The following is a 16145-nucleotide window of genomic DNA, read 5'->3' on the forward strand; positions in this document are numbered from 1 at the left end:
CTGGGAAAATCCCCTCTAAAAACAATGCCTGGTATAAGCAGCTTTCCCAAAAACATAAAGCCTTCTTTAATAATATAGGGCTTGTCTACAGGAGGAAGTTGCTCAAGGATAGCTTAAAGTGTGAATTTATACTGATGTATTTAACCTGGTGTGGAAGGCTTATTTTGGTTTAATTAAATCTGTTTTCTAATTGATTTAAGCTAAATGGAATAAGCCACTCTTTTAATGAAATAAGTGTGTCCACACTGTGTTTTGCACTGGTTTGTTATATCAATGTAAAAGTTAATTCAAGTTATACTGGTGAAAATTCCTCATGTAGAAAATTCCTCACTTTCCCCTTAAACTGCAAAGCTCTGTGTTGAACCCTTGCATGGATTCTCACTTCTAACTTGACAGGGGCTGGGAAATAGCCTGATCCTCCCCTGGAGGGAGTGCAGTGCAGCACCCAAAGGTAACCTCTATGGCTTACTAAGGAGTGGTGTGGAATCTTGTCCAGATGTCAGCCAGGAGAACATGGCTTCTTCAGAGTGTGGGGGGTTGGAACTGTGGGGACACCCTTCGGACTCTCTTAGACCTGGTCTACACTGGGGGGGATCGATCTAAATTACGCAACTTCAGCTATGTGAATAACGTAGCTGAAGTCCACGTACTTAGATTGACTTAACGTGGTGTCTTCACTGCGGTGAGTCGACTGCTGCCGCTCCCCCGTCAACTCCGCCTGCGCCTCTCGCCGAGCTGGAGTACAAGAGTCGACGGGAGAGCGCTCGGGGATTGATTTATCGTGTCTAGACTAGAGGCAATAAATCGATCCCTGCTGGATCGATCACTGCCCGCCGATCCGGCCGGTAGTGAAGACATATCCTGAGTCAAGGAGAGGACTTATTTCCTCTGGGGGGGAAAATACAACAAAACTCTAGCATTGTTTGATATTCACCCTAACTCAGTCATTATATTTAGATGGAGTGTTGGATCCATATCTTAGAGTTATGATTAATGCTGTGTGTGAATAGAATGTTATGCAAACCAATACACTTCCATGCAGCTCAGGCAGGCGCTGTCTAAATACACCTCAAAATATTTAAAGTGTTGATATTGTAGCCAAACCAGAAAGCTGTTCCTTACTCCGAAGGAGGTGTCTGCAGTAGGCTTTTGTGACAACAGCATTGTCCTACCATTGCTAACACGCCACGGCTCCACCAGTATTAGTGGTGGGAGCACATGTGTAGAAGGGATTCCAGTGGCTGCTGGCATTCTTCCTAGTGGGTTATCTAACATTGCTCAGGGCAGCGGTAAATAATACAGGGGTTAAAATGCTAGCAACTGCTGACTCCTCCCATTGCTACTACTGGAGGAACAGCAACAACAAAAAAGCTCAAAGCAGACAAGGGTGAAGGACATGAAATGTGAAAAAAATATCCGCTGTGATCACCAGAACAGACAGTGGGTTTTTAAGTACTTCTGGCCAAATATCATACATACACGTGCACACAGACAGTCTGCTCACCGGAACAGGCACCACAATGGTCGAATATGACTGAAATGCTGAGGACATCATATCCCTGAGGAGAGTGATGAAGCAATGCAGACAGTTCATCACAATCTTCTTAGCTGTCCTGTTGAACACCTGAAGTTCCTCCACGAGCTGTGCATTGAGAGCCTCATAGTCCTTCTTTGCCAGATTCAGTTCATCTCCTGCTGACCTTTCAAGGTAGCCATTGTAATCCAGCAACTTGTCATAACGCTTCTGGATAAGTTTCTGGGGGCCTGGAAACAAGGTTTGTAGAGCTGAGAGTGGGGTCAAAACCAGCTTTTCCAATTGATCCACCTGGGAAGGGGAAAACAAAGCAAAAAATCAGTCCAACAAATAATACTTCATTCTCCCATTTGTAGCATTTACAATTATGTTCTAAAGTTAAAAACAAAGCAAAAATAATAATACTGCATTCACCCATTTGTAGCACTCACATGGCTTTCCAACAGTAACTAATTAAGCCCGACAGCACCCCTATCAGACAGCCTAGTAACAATTCTAACTGCACAGGGCTTTATTATTATCCTCATGGGGAAACTAAGGCACAGACAAGTTAAATGGGCACACAAAGGATGAGTGTTAGAGCTGGGATCGGAAAGCAGGAATTCCTGCCTCCAGTCCCCTGTGCTAGCCACAGTATTAATATTGTGAAGCTTCACTGGGACCGGGACCTTTAAACTGGGAAGGACCATCCGAGGCATGAGGCAGTGCAATCTCAATTAAATGGCAGTCTTTCCCACTGAATAAAATAAAGGAACAACCACTTTCCTGAGGATAGGTCTAATATCCTGATGATGCAGTATAAATGTCTACACAGACAGATAGAAAGATTTGAGTTGATTAAAATGTGGTATGCTTTCTTGTAAGGTTTCCTTTAGTTTACTGAAAGTGAGTCACAAATTCACAGTACTGGTGGCTAAATAAAATATATTTTTTTTTAAAAAAAACCATGCCTATGGGTATCTGGATTGCTCAAGAGATTAATATCAGGCTTAAAGATTGTTTCACCTATAGGTCATTGGTTCACATCCAACACAGACTGCTAGTGACTGATACTCATTACCATCTAGATTCTAAAGGCTGCTGGATAGTCTTGAGAAATTAATTGCTAGACTCAGTCCACTAACAAGAAAGAAGGCTCCTGCATAACAAAAACCACTGCTGCAAAAGGCTGTATGTCCATCATCCCCAGGAGTGGTCCCTCAAGGTGAGGACTGATGTACAGTGGTAGTTTCACATTGGTATTGCCTTTGATATATAATTGTTCTGTGGAGAAAGCTTTCCATTTTCATGTGAAAAGCTGGCACCTATGACAAATACTTAGGTAAACAATTTTTCAGCACCTTAATCAGTTGTTTATTGGAACTGTTGGTTCTGGAGCACAGGAAAGGAGAGGCTATTCTTGATTTGTCCCTAACTAAGAGGGCTAGGGAGATGATTCAGTAGTGACAAATGCAAGGTAATGCACATGGAAAGAAATAATTTAAATTATTCATCTCCATAGCTGGGTTCTCAACTATAAGTACTCAAGAAAAAAAACATGAAACAGCACAATAAAAATCTGTGCTCCTGGTGAAATGGTGGTCAAAAGTGCAAACAAAATGTTAGGATGTATAACGAATTGGATTGAAAATATTGTAATTCCAGAGTATAAATCAGTGATATGCCCTTGCTTGGTTTACTGCATTCAGTTCTGGTCAGACTACCTCAAAAATAGATATAACAGTAATAGAAGTGGTTCAGGCAACAAAAATTATTACAGGCATAGAAAAACTTCCATATAAGGAGACATTGAAAAGGCTAGGACTGTTTAGTTCTCAAAGGAGATGAATAAAAGGGAACATGATTCAGGTATACAAAATAATGAATGGGATAAAGAAGGTAAATCAGGCACTTCTATTTACCTACTCTCACAATACAAAAGCACAGGGCTATTTAAACTGAAAGGCAGCAGTTTCAAACTCATACCTAATGCATAATTAATCCCTGGAACATATAGCTCTAGATATCCTTGTTGCCAAACTCCTACTAGGATTAAAAGAAGGAAAATATATCTGTATGGATATTGTAAAGATTTACAGTTATAGTAGATGGGATAAAAATTTTTTTGAAGGGATATAGACGTTCATGCTTCAGGTCATGAGCCCAACTTCTAACCTACAGAGGTTAAGCAGAAACTTCCCCTATGCACAGGTTATGGCATAATTGTCCACTAAGGAGAAACATCTCATACCCGCCACTATTGCAAAACCTACTGCACTCAGTGGACCATTGTGATGAGCCAGAATGGCGATTCCTGTGTTCCTTTCTTCACTATATTCATTTTATTTATTTTTTAAAATATACTTTTAAATGATGCAATTATTTTAAATGGTGGAATTAGAAAGGAAGTAGAATTGCAGTTACAGAGCCCATTTTGGTGGCTTGGTTTTGGAATGGAACAGCTTATCTTTTAGTAAAAAAATATAACTAGTAGTCCTTTCATTGGTTGGGATTGAGTGATCTGTCACTGAGAGTATTTGCTGTTAGTACAGGGACTCCATTTTGAGTTAGGTGGAGGGAAACTGATGGGCTGGAGTTTAGGAGGTGTAAGAGTAAGGAGATATAAAATTTGCCCCTTGCTTGAAAATGTTAGTTTAGCTTGAGAGCCTGGTTCAGGCAGAAGTTTTCCCTACCTTGAAAGATGTACTCCAGCCTGAAGCTTAGCTTGTACTGCCAATCCCAGGAGTTCAAAAATCACAAATCAGACCCCAAAAATCATGAGATTTAAAAATTATATATATTGGGTTCTTTTTTATTTGCCTTTAAACGTTAGAGCTCATGTTTTCAATCTTTTTTCTCTGCAACCACCAGGGATAGAAAAGAAAAGAAAAGAAAAGCTGCAATTCCCACATATTCATATGATTCCAGGACCTGGGGCTTTAAGTAAACACCAGATATCATAAGACTAATGATAAAATTGTGTGAGTTGGCAACACTGCTAGTTTAAGCAGAGGCCTGATCCAGCTTACATTGTACTTAAACTGACACGAATTTTTGTAACGTATCTTATTTCCTACAGAAACTTAAGTGAAAAGTTATATTTTTCTCAGTATTTTTAATGGAGACCTGCTTATTTCTGCTCTTTTCCCTTCATATTTGTATGTATGACCCACAGCTCATACATGCTGATAGCTGTGTGATACTGGCATGTTTCATGAACTTACAAAGCTTTCACAGGGGTTTCCAATGTTATTCAGCATTTTTGAACAGCCATTGTCTTCATCATCTTTGTGGTGTAAAATACCTTGTAGTTCAGTTATATTCTGTGCAGCTAGAAGCATGGAATCCTAGAAAGGAATACGGTGGGAAAATTAAAATAGATTGATAATTTGCTGTAATACAGTATACTTGTTCATGCAAACCCTGCAATAATATTCATCTCTTTGGTTATCTAGTCCATCCCTTACCAGTGCAAGATTGTATCCTATGATATATTATCCTGTGTTTTATCCAGTTTTATTGTACATTTCTCAAGGAACAGGGTTATCTCCATTCAATTTAGCAGATTATTCCACACCATTAGGGCTTACTCAGAAAATGTGAAATTCACCTTTGTTCATTTCTGCTGCATTTTGGGTTGTATGCATATGTACAGGGCCATTTAGGATTTGGTATTATATGACACTGTGAAAAGTGTGTGTTAAACTGTTCACATATATGTTTTATGTGTGCATAGCTCATAGAGGTGTGGGTGTGTGATATACCCACCTGTAGATGTTGTAGGGAGAATGAAATATTCTTCACGCAAAATTTCACAGTCTTTTCTAAACTTCTAAATAGCTTTTCCTCCTTATTAAAGGTCTGGTCTTTTACCTGAAATAGATGTTTACATGATGGTTAGGGCAGCAGTGAACTAATGAAAGGAATGGCCAGAGGTCTGCTAGAAAAATCTAAAGAAAAGCCCATGAATTCCTCTCTGTGAAGCTGGATTACTGTACTGAAGTAACTCTTCCAAACCCACCTACAATTATCAGGTCTAAAGAGAGGAAAAAACAAGGATACTGGAATGTGTCTGATAAAGATTTTGAGTTTTGCAGAGCATTAAGGTAGCATGAAGTTATTTAATTGTAGGCACATCTATGTTTATCAATGAACCCCTCCTTTTTTATGTTTACACAATTTGGGCAAGAAGTGATAGGTAACAACATAAGTCTTTTCACATCATAGCAGTGCTTCCTCCAGTGCTCCCTAATGCAGATGTGGGCAACTACTGCCTGTGCAGAAATTTTGTTGCTATTATTTCTGTAGCACTGTGCGGCCCTGTACATGTTACAGTCCCATTATCTCTAAAGGGGTTGTTTTACTTCTTTATGGTATATAAAGAAAGCCTGAATTTTATTTTTATTTTTAATTTTTCCTTTCTGCTTGCTTTTTACCTTAGAAATATGAGTAATGTCAAGTCTAGTCTTCACTGCTTTCACTGTCAGAGTCATTGAAAGACTCAGAGATGTGCGTCATGAGCTTTCTCAGCTTCCAATTATAGGAGAGGGAATGCTGAATCTTTAACAAAGGCATCTTTTTTCCAAAGTGATTCTCAAGTTTTTAGAATTCAAAAAGTGTTAACAAAAACAAATAGTAAATAGTTCTAACAGACTGAATAAAAATCATTTCCCCTCTCAGTCAGATGCCACTGTATCTCAGATATCATAATCCTATTAATCCCCCAGTCTGCCATGGAGCCTTCTAGGAAAAACAGAAGTAAATCTGAATTTCTAATGTTAAAAAAAAAAATTGGGAACGGGGAGGTGCAGGGAGTGGGGAGGGAGAAACATCTCCTCAAAAAGAAACAGAGAAAAAAAGCACAAGGCTGCAGGTAACCTTTCAAAGGGCAAATGTTCTTGGATAAGCAATCATAGTAAAGTATACAGGGTAACATGTTCAAAAGCAACTCACTCATTTAGGAGGTTAAGTCCCATTGACTTTCATTGAGACACAATGTCCGAAGCACCTAAGATACTTTTGAAAATGGGGCTTGAGTGAAAAATTAAAACACTTCTTTATATTTTCATTGCCCTAATTAAATTATTTATTGGGATAACATTTTCAAAGGCACCTAAGTCACTTAGGAGCCTAAGTCTCAGTGAAAGTCAATGGGACTTAGCCTCCCAAATGGCTTAGGTGCTTTTGAAATTTTTTTCCCAATAAACCAATAATTATTTAATTAGGGCAATGGAACAATAAAGTAGTGTTTTAATTCTTTGCATTCAACACACTGCAGCAGATTTATTTTAAAAAATGTGTAGTCATCTAATCATTTTGACAGTCAAAGGTTCTTATGCATGTAGGGGAAAACTCATTGCCCATACTAATCAGCATATAAGTCTTGTTTGATGATCCTGGTGTACTAGGATCTGAATGATGCTGAATAAAATGCACAGAAAATGCCCTCTGTAGCTATCCTGCACCTATAATATCTTCTACCAACCCATCTATTGAGCGTTGACTTGCATATTCATTTTGTTGAGAATTGCTGACCAGTACCTCTTTGCTGCAGGTCAGAGATTTGTAGAAAAGGCTAGATCCAAAAGAAAAGATGGAGGACACATTGAAAGGTTTTCCTTTCAATCTAGGGTCATAATATCTTTTCATCTTTGATGTGACACACGGAAAATTACATGATAAATACCGTAAAACAAGTAACATTATGAAGTCCTCAATGCAAATTTGCAAATGGCTGACTACGTACTTGAGGCTCTCCCCCCGTCAGAATTTTCAGATGGCTAGTAACCCTCTTGGATTTCTTGCTAATGGAGTGAATATTCAGTCTGGAAAACTTCTCTTTAAGAGATTCTTCTTCATCGTTCTTCTTATACTTCAACACTGCAGACAGAGAATTTCACAACACTAATAATCTGTATTCATAGGGCTCTAACACAGCTCTGCACTCTAATATAAGACCATTTGAGACAAGAGACTTTGATATCCCTTGCTGTAATCGTGTGTGAAAATGCTGGAAAGAGGTAGTAAAGTTAAGGCTTAAAGATGGCAGGTCTTTAAAAAAAAAATATTATTTATTAATTATTATTAATGTTTGCAGGAGCATCACTGACATTAGTATAATGTATTATATGCAATACTGAACTATCTTCATTTTCACATTTTTGAAGTTTACATCCCTAGTGATCCAACCTGGATGTTTGTTTCTAAATTTGAGACTACAATGCAGTCTATACACCAGTTATGTATCTCAAAACCCAGCAGGTTTTGTAGCCCAGATAAAGCCAGAAAACAATATCCTTGGTAACATAATTGGAGCTGAAACCATCTCCCATAATCACCAGCCAAAAGCTACAATGTATGAATACAATTAATAGGAGAAAGGAATATACCATCTCTGTTCCCTACCTAAGTCTTTCCTTCTTTTAAGTTCATTGATGTTCACATTAATGTCTTTCACAGCAGCAAAGGCATCTTGCAGTGCCTTGTGGTCAGGGTGGGAAGCAGGAGTCGAATTCAAGAGCTCGCACAGTAACAAAGGGTATTTCATCACACGCTGTATTGGTTTGATCATCAGGGATCCCATGTCCATTAAATTCGGTTTTCCTCTATTATTTATACAAACAAACAGAACTGTCATGTAAAATGGCAACCCCCTGAAGAAAAAAATGCATTAGTCCTATCTAGTCAGTGAAGTTATTACCTTTTAAAATCTACAGTTGAGTTTTTAATTACTGAAGATGTCAAAACTGGGGCCTTGTTTTGCATTCAGTTACACAGGTGCAATTCCCATTTAAATGGAACAATTAGGAAACACATTTAGTGGGGAGTCTGAGTTGGGGTAAATTGAAAACTTTTTCTGGCTCCCTCAGTATGAAAGTTACACCAGCTTAGACTTTCTTAGACTCACATCTACTTACTAACATATAATTTCTACATGACCTCTGAATTTGGCCCACTGAGGCTAAAGGAGTCTGTATGGTACACTTTACACACCAAGCCTGGGAGAGAGGGATGCAGTAGGAAAAATAACTAACAAAAAGAATGTATTAAAGTATGCGTATTACACCTCATTTAGGCACCTCAGTGTGAAAGTGACATCAGCTCAAAGTTCCTTATTTACACCCACTAACTGTTGTGTACCTTACACCACTGAGCTTGCCTCTGTAACCACAGTCCTTTGTTATGCTTTCTGCTGCAGAAGTGACAGGGTCGATACTAGTAGCCTTGGTTGCTGATTGGTGGATTACAGCTAGCGATGGGTGAATTTGAAAAGGATTCAAAATTTGGTCTGGATTCTCCAGTTTGGATGTTTACCCCAAGCTTATCCAAGCCATCTGGATCTCTTGACCCCACTCCTATCATGCTGTGACTCCCTCCTTTCCCACACAATCCATCCCCACCAAGTGGCAAACATTCTAAAGCCCTGCTCCCACCTCTTTCTGCAGGTTCTTTTATGGAAAGGTATTGGGGTAATTTGCTTCCTCTGCAGCACGTGGGTAAAAAGGGCCTGTTTGCCTCTTCACTCATGACAGTGACAGTGTTTCCAGAGAGAAAGAGAAGGAAAGAAATTTCTGGACACACTGGGAAACTCTGCTACAACCCCATGTTGGTAGCAATCATGTATAAACTGCTGGGGACCTTCTTGTAGGTCTGCACTTTAAAGGAGGAAGGGAGCTATTGATAATAGTGTGAAGAAGACAGGAGCCCTGACTGTAATGCAGCTTTTCATGACAGAAACACAGAGCAGTGCTTCCATTACATCCTAAAGAAAGAATTTCTGGAAGGAAAAAAGTTCTGAGATTAACTATGTGAGATTTAATGAGAGGTGAGCCAGAATGTCTGAGCATGGGGAGGGACTGGGTTAATGGAAAATAAAAGGAACATAGAGGGAATATCCACTGAATATTGCAAACTGTCAACTTTTGTTGTGTTCAGCCATAAACCCAGCTGATGAAAAAGAAAGAAAGAAAGAAAGAAAGAAAGAAAGAAAGAAAGAAAGAAAGAAAGAAAGAACGAACTTTGGCTTCCACTTATAGAAATATACTGGAGCACTGTTGACTAATTAAGTCATGATTTGGATGCTTTGGAGAAGAGGCATCTGCATATTTAAGCCATCTCTCACGCGCAGGCACTCAGTATAAAAAGTCCTGCATGAAAAACGGAGTTTTAACAGTAAATGCTTTTTAAAGCCTCTTGATGTCCCCAAACCTTTTCATCATTTCTCTTTTCTCTTCCTCCTCCCCATCTATCCTGCATCAAATATAAAGCTGTTTTCCCTTCTTTTCGCTTCTGGCAGCAGGAATAAAAATAATCTTAAATTGTTATTGTTTTCCCTGAAAAGCCCCATGAATGCAAATCTTTTAAAAGCTGCCTCATGAATCGAAATCTTCAAGTGTCTTCTCTCCATACAGTTGCACTTTGGACAGCCGCCCAAGTGATAAACAGCCCTCTGTTCACATATCTGCATGACACAGTCTAGCAATATGGTTTGAAAGATAGTAGGTTTGTTGTGAGATGATGACTCCCTGCGGCACAAAATGCCACGAAGTTCAACTCATCTAATTCTACTCAGTAAGATTATTTTACGATAACCACTCTCCCTAGATTAGTCCTGTTTCTAATACACCCCTTTAGAATACACTGCAGCCAATCAGAACACTGCATTGCCACACAATTTAAACAGATGTGTAACGACTTGTGACATCTTTTGTGCAGAAAATTAAGCTGATAATTCATTTGTAATGCCACTGCAGCCACCCAGTCTTATCCTGAATTTAGCAAGTAGTTTAGTGCCATAAGTAGCTGCAGTAATCTCATTGCAAATCATTGCTGTTGCTTTGCAGTCATGTAAACACAGCTGGTTTAACTGCATCAGGTTCCACTGCACACCCCTCTGCACTGCATGCAACAAAATAAAGCCACAGATGGGTGGGGCTATGGATACGTACGTCTAAATAGTAATGCTGGCAAACTAGGAAAAAATATACTATTCAATGTTAAGTCTGGCATGCTCTCTTTATGAAATATATAATTCCATTGTGGAACACACTAGCAGAAAACGTGTTAAGGTGGAATTGGGGTCACATTAAGTTATTGCTGTGTGTGTTTGTCATAACTTGTAATGTTACTTAAACATTATTATTTTTGTGTGTGCAAATTCACTGTTTCACAAAATCTACAGGGCAAATAAATCACTATGGCCCATATTCTGCTGTCACTTACACCTATGTGAACTCAATGAGGTTGCACAGGTATAAATAAGCACAGAATTCGGTTATATTTGATTGTCCAGCTGGAGTAACCCATCCAACTGATGGCTAAGTGTAGCATGCTTTAACACTGAAGACGATGTTTCCCCGTTTATACTACAGTGAAAAGCAATCTGTAGCCTCACAGTTCCAGTGACCTCAGAGATGCTTGGGGTAAACACCAGTGTACTTTCTAAATCAGGATAAACCAGTTGTGTAGAGCAGGAATGGAAGAAGAAGCAATGGATCCCATTGAAGCAATTCTTTTTATAGGCTCACAGATTTTAAGGCCAGAAGGGACCATCATGATCATCTAGTCTGACCTCTTGCACATTGCAGGCCACAGAACCTCCTTCAAATTGCTACAAGGTAAGGGCTCAGTGGTGGTTTTTAACCACAATCCTGAGGAAGGGGTGGCATGACACTGCAACACCTCAGGAGAAGGTATTTGCAGTGCACAGACTACAATATTCCTTAGCATTCCTGAGTACATGGACTGTGGTTATGTCTGGTCCTCGCTCAGGAGAATGGCTCCTTGCACCTGTCACAATCACAACCACACAAGGACCAGGCACAATTTGGCATCTAAGAGGTAACTGCTTATGAATCCTTGATCGATTTAAACTCAGTGAGAAACTCACAATTTAGTGTTTCTACTGGACATTCTTTGAGGGATAAAAGTGCATGTTAATTTCTGATAGTGCAGTGCAAGTCAGTATGGCCAGTTCACACTATAAACACAAACACTCACACTTTCAACTATTTGCTTTTTTTTTTTTTTCATGACTGTAGCCTTAACTTAGAATTTCCTGGCTTTCAAGTGTTCCTTCCCCACCCCCATAAGGTATTTAGCAGAGCAATTTTAGGAGAGCAATATAACCTTACCTCTTCTCTATCAGAATTAATATTTTTGCCTAGGATTGTAATTTTTTTTTCAGTTCAAGCACTTTCTTCTCTCACTCCTCTCCCAAAATATCTTCAGATTTGTTCCATTTTGATGGCCCTGGGCTTGTGGGTCTCCCAAAACTACAGTCTAGGAATGTACCCTTCTTTATGGCCTTATTTAAGGCAGGAGAGACAGTCATTAGCTCGGAAAGAATTTTATTCTGAGAAGAGTCTAGAGGGGTTTTGAATCCAGAGCTCAAATCTCTATCACTTGGACCTTGCTGTGCTAGTCTAGGATTTCAAAGGACAGCACTGTTGTTGTTTTTTGAGAAGCATGCTTTAGAATCACAGAAATACACCTGTTCTGAAGGGAGGCGATAAAATAAAGGGCGCTGGAAGGACTGGGAACCAGATTAAGTAGCTTCATAAACCAGTTTTGAAAGATACTGCAAAGCAGGTGCAATAGTAATTAGAAAACCAGATAGATTAGGGAAAATTAAAAGTCAAAGACTTTATCACGAATGTCTAGGAGAAATCTAATTTCTGTTGCTGCACAGGATTACCTGGTTTACTAAAATGATGCTCTTGTTCTGAACATTTCCATACATGCAATTTTAAACATTTTTAACATCTGGAGATAATTTAGATTTTTTTTTTCTAAAAAACAACAAAAAAGTTGGCATGATACTTACTCTTCCTCATATATCTTTCTGCAAAAGGAGAAAAACAAAACAAGTGTTAGCTTCCTCCTAAGAAAAAATATATACAGACTATGGGTGAAATTCACTAATGTGTTCAGTGACACAAAGCAGTCGTAACTGGCCAGTTGAGCTAGGTACTTCACAAAGCAGCCAGTGGGTACCAGTGAATTTGGCCCCACATCTTCTTGAAAACACAGCCCTTAATGTGTAAGGACTTTAATAAATCAGGCTTTGTTGATAAAACTCAACCATCTCATAGATAGTTTATATGAGGGAGTTGAGGGTACTGTGCTAGCAGTAATTAATGTTTAAGTCCTAGCTACAAAATCACTAATCAATAAAAGAAAGAGTGTAAATTCTTGGGCTATATATATATGTCCACTCTATTCTCTTTAAATAGAAATACAATTGTAAAGAATGAAAGATGGACGGTGTATTTCAGTCTTTTTGAATATAAGTTCCCTTGTATTTTTATTGGGATTCCTTTTTTTTTTCCCAATGAAAATATTTACTTCCTGAAAGACTCTTTCTGTAGATTAACTCTCAAAAGCCATCAACAGATGTGTAAATACTATGAATTTATACACCAAAAATATGCAGGGATGTGTGCTAATGTTTTGGAAACAAACACACATAGATAAATTAACATGGGATATTTTATTAAAGGTATGATTTAACATACAGAAGAAGTTTGGCCATTGGACAGGATGGTATGTTTAGTGAAACAACACATTAGAATCAGAAATTCAGCATCTCTTCATACCTGACTTCTCTGTTGCCCAGTGCCGAGCAATATTCCCTCCCAAAATCATCACCCATTGCCATCTGGCTGCCCAGCACAAAGCCCCCTCAACTACAGCTGACTAACTGAGCATCAGGAAGCTGATATAGTAATGCTGTAGTGTTCCTGCAGTGATAGCTTTGGGAGAGCTCTCTTTGGTAACCAAGATGCTTCTGGCTAAAAGTAAAGCAGGTGATCACCAGCAACATTTAATGTATACAAAATGAATTCCATAGGCTAAGCTAATGCACAATATCACTACTGGATTATAAGATTCTACAGAATTTACTAATGCTGATATCTCCAAGGTATCACCTACAATTTGGATGGAATTTCTGGCATGTTGGAACTCCTCAGCAATCAGCATGCGGTGTAAGAGACTGGACCAGGATAATTAAATACAGTGTGCCAGCACAGGTGTGCAGAGCACAAACCTCACGACAGTCCTAATATGGAAGTATTTTAATACTGTAGGATACAGCTCAGCTGAGAAGCAGCAGCTCCACCCCTTAATCATTTGGATCCAGTTTCAGTATTTTTTTTAAATTTGGCAATACTTTGCCCAAACAAAAATGTCTTTGTTTTTAAGAAGTGAAATTTTGCAAGAATAACAGTTGTGGGCACCTGAATGTGTTATGCCTCATGGAGGAAAGGAATCTATGCCTTCTTTAGTAGGAACTCTAGTTAATTCCCCCTTTTGAGCCGTACTCTCTACAGGATAGTTACAGATTTAGATGAATACAGCTATACAGTTTAATTGAGTACTTTCAACTCTTTTTTTTTTACTAACATTTCTAACACTTGCTGAAGTGGATATAAATGTTCTGCTTGTCATCTTTAGTCACTGTAAACAAAACCAACGGGTGGGGGGGGGGAGAGCAAAAACCACAATGCAATACACACAGTGATTTTTTCCCATTAGTTCCTGAAAAAAGATTAAGGGTTAACCAGGAAAGAACAGAGTAGAAAAAAAAGGCTTCATAGTGATGTACTTTAGAGCCACTTCCAGCTATGAAAAGCTTAATAAAGCTCTGAATGGGGGAATCCAGTAATTAGATGCATTATGGTGGTTTCCTCCCACAGAAGCATCCTGCAATGGCCACAATCAGAGATAGGCCATCGGACTAGATGGCAAAATGGAGATGGAAAGAGAATTTGGGGGTTGGGGTTGAGGTGCTCAGATTCACATGGCTGGGTTTAGGATTAAGTCACATTATCCTGTTCCATGCCAACTCTGAATAGAACTTCTCTAAAGAACTGGAAATTGAAGCTGTGGAACTGAGCAAATTCACTTGCCATTCAGGCAGTCACAGCATGCCTTAACTGTGAATTCTAACACCCACAACACAAGGTATCTAATAGTGCAGTCACTTCTAATCCCTGTAGCCTGAGAAAGCTGTAGGGAGACAGAAGCACGAGTATGTTGTCTGAGAAAGCAAATAGCTACAATCACATGACATTTTAATTCCAGTGACGTTATTCTGTGCACACACATTTGACGGAATTACAGAAGATAGGGGGGCGTGTGTGACAGGTCTTTGGGGGGCTTGGACAAGGTTCTCTCAACACCTTTTATGATACTGCATTTCTTTGCCAGTCTGGACACTGAAGCTAAGGGAAGAGAAACCTTCCTTGTGCTATTTTTGGCCATCCTAGAGAGAAAGAAATCTAATCATGGCCCCTGGCTTGTCATCTTTTCATGAAAGCAGCATAAGCCAGAGCTCCCAGCAAGCCTCATAAAACTCCGGATTTACAGGGGACCTTTCATCTACATCCATTTAAAATGTTTCCTGCCAGGCAGCTGACTATGGAAGGAATCATCATTTGAAAAGATCTTACTTTAAGGACTGTACGCAGTGTTTTAAATGCTGTTTCAGTTCTTCATCCTTTTCATAGGATTCGAGCATGGTGTGCGCATCGTCGTGGTGGTAGCAATAGATTTTATATGTGTCTTCTAGTGGGCCTTTAATCTCCAAGAACACTTCTCCTGTTAAAGAGAAAAACAAAGCACGTCAAGCCAGGCAACAGCATCTCAGAAGGCGTTTTCCACAACATTAGTCATGAGCTAAAAAGGCTGGTTTCCACTTTACTCTCCTTAGAAGCTACCTTGTGTGTGTATGTGCATTATTTACTATATGCCTTTCTCAGTTGCTCATCTTTGTCATAGCTGGGCACCATTATAACAGTTTGAAAAAACAAAAATTCGCTCAGGGAAAGCTATGAAATGCTCTCTTCCTCCCCCACTCCTGCACCCAATCCCCCTCAGTTTACAAGGAAACCAAACTGGGTGGTTTAGCTCTTAAAGGAAGAATGGTGGTGTGTGTGGGCGTCAGGGGGAAGGAACGTAAGCATGCTAATTTTCTTTTTGATGCTTTTTCAGCTGCATATAAACCTAAATGGGTCATAACGGGAATAACGATTCCAGCCTCCCATTAGTCTATTTGTTTTTCTCTTTTCATTTGTTCTGTAGAATACTGAAGCAACAACAGTTGAGGCCCAGGATAGAGTTTTTCTTCACATCACTGAGAACCAAAGAAATACTGTGGACTGGAGTCATTATTATATACCATTTAGGCTTATATGCAACCAAAATGGAAAAGGATAAAGGAACATGCTTACATTCCCTTCCCCGCAGCTCCACACCCTACACCATTTTACCTTTAAGGATTATATTTGGGATTTTCAAATGTGCTTCCATCTCCTATTGAATATAAATTGGATTTGTGTGCCTAACTCCCTCAGCCTGCACCCCCACCCTAAACCTCCTAGCTTGGTTTCCTTGTTAGTAAGAGACAGTAAGCTGGGTACATCTGTTTTCCTGAGTGGTTTTATTTTTTGTTCTTCTAACCCTAAGTAATGGTGCCAGGATCAACAGCAAGATGTACCTTAGAATGCACATAATAAATAATAATTATAATGTGAGCTACTGTATTGGGCATTTATAGAAAAATTACACCTGTGTGGCAACCAGTCAGATTCTTCTCCTTTTATAAACAAGAAGGTTCCGTTGGAGTTAT

General features: G+C 39.2%; 1 protein-coding gene across 1 annotated transcript in view; it reads right to left on the bottom strand.

The window, feature by feature from the left end:
* ARHGEF38 (Rho guanine nucleotide exchange factor 38) overlaps window positions 1–16145 on the bottom strand; it is a 60691-nt gene that overhangs the window by 13042 nt on the left and 31504 nt on the right. The window contains exons 4-10 of the mRNA XM_065405625.1: window positions 14968–15115; window positions 12339–12356; window positions 7919–8118; window positions 7260–7393; window positions 5282–5386; window positions 4738–4860; window positions 1505–1825 (exon numbers count right to left, since the gene is read on the bottom strand). Coding sequence (XP_065261697.1) covers window positions 1505–1825; window positions 4738–4860; window positions 5282–5386; window positions 7260–7393; window positions 7919–8118; window positions 12339–12356; window positions 14968–15115 — 1049 coding nt within the window. The remainder of the gene's footprint in view (window positions 1–1504; window positions 1826–4737; window positions 4861–5281; window positions 5387–7259; window positions 7394–7918; window positions 8119–12338; window positions 12357–14967; window positions 15116–16145) is intronic.

Source organism: Emys orbicularis, chromosome 5, assembly GCF_028017835.1.
Source record: "Emys orbicularis isolate rEmyOrb1 chromosome 5, rEmyOrb1.hap1, whole genome shotgun sequence".
Lineage (NCBI taxonomy): Eukaryota > Metazoa > Chordata > Testudines > Emydidae > Emys > Emys orbicularis.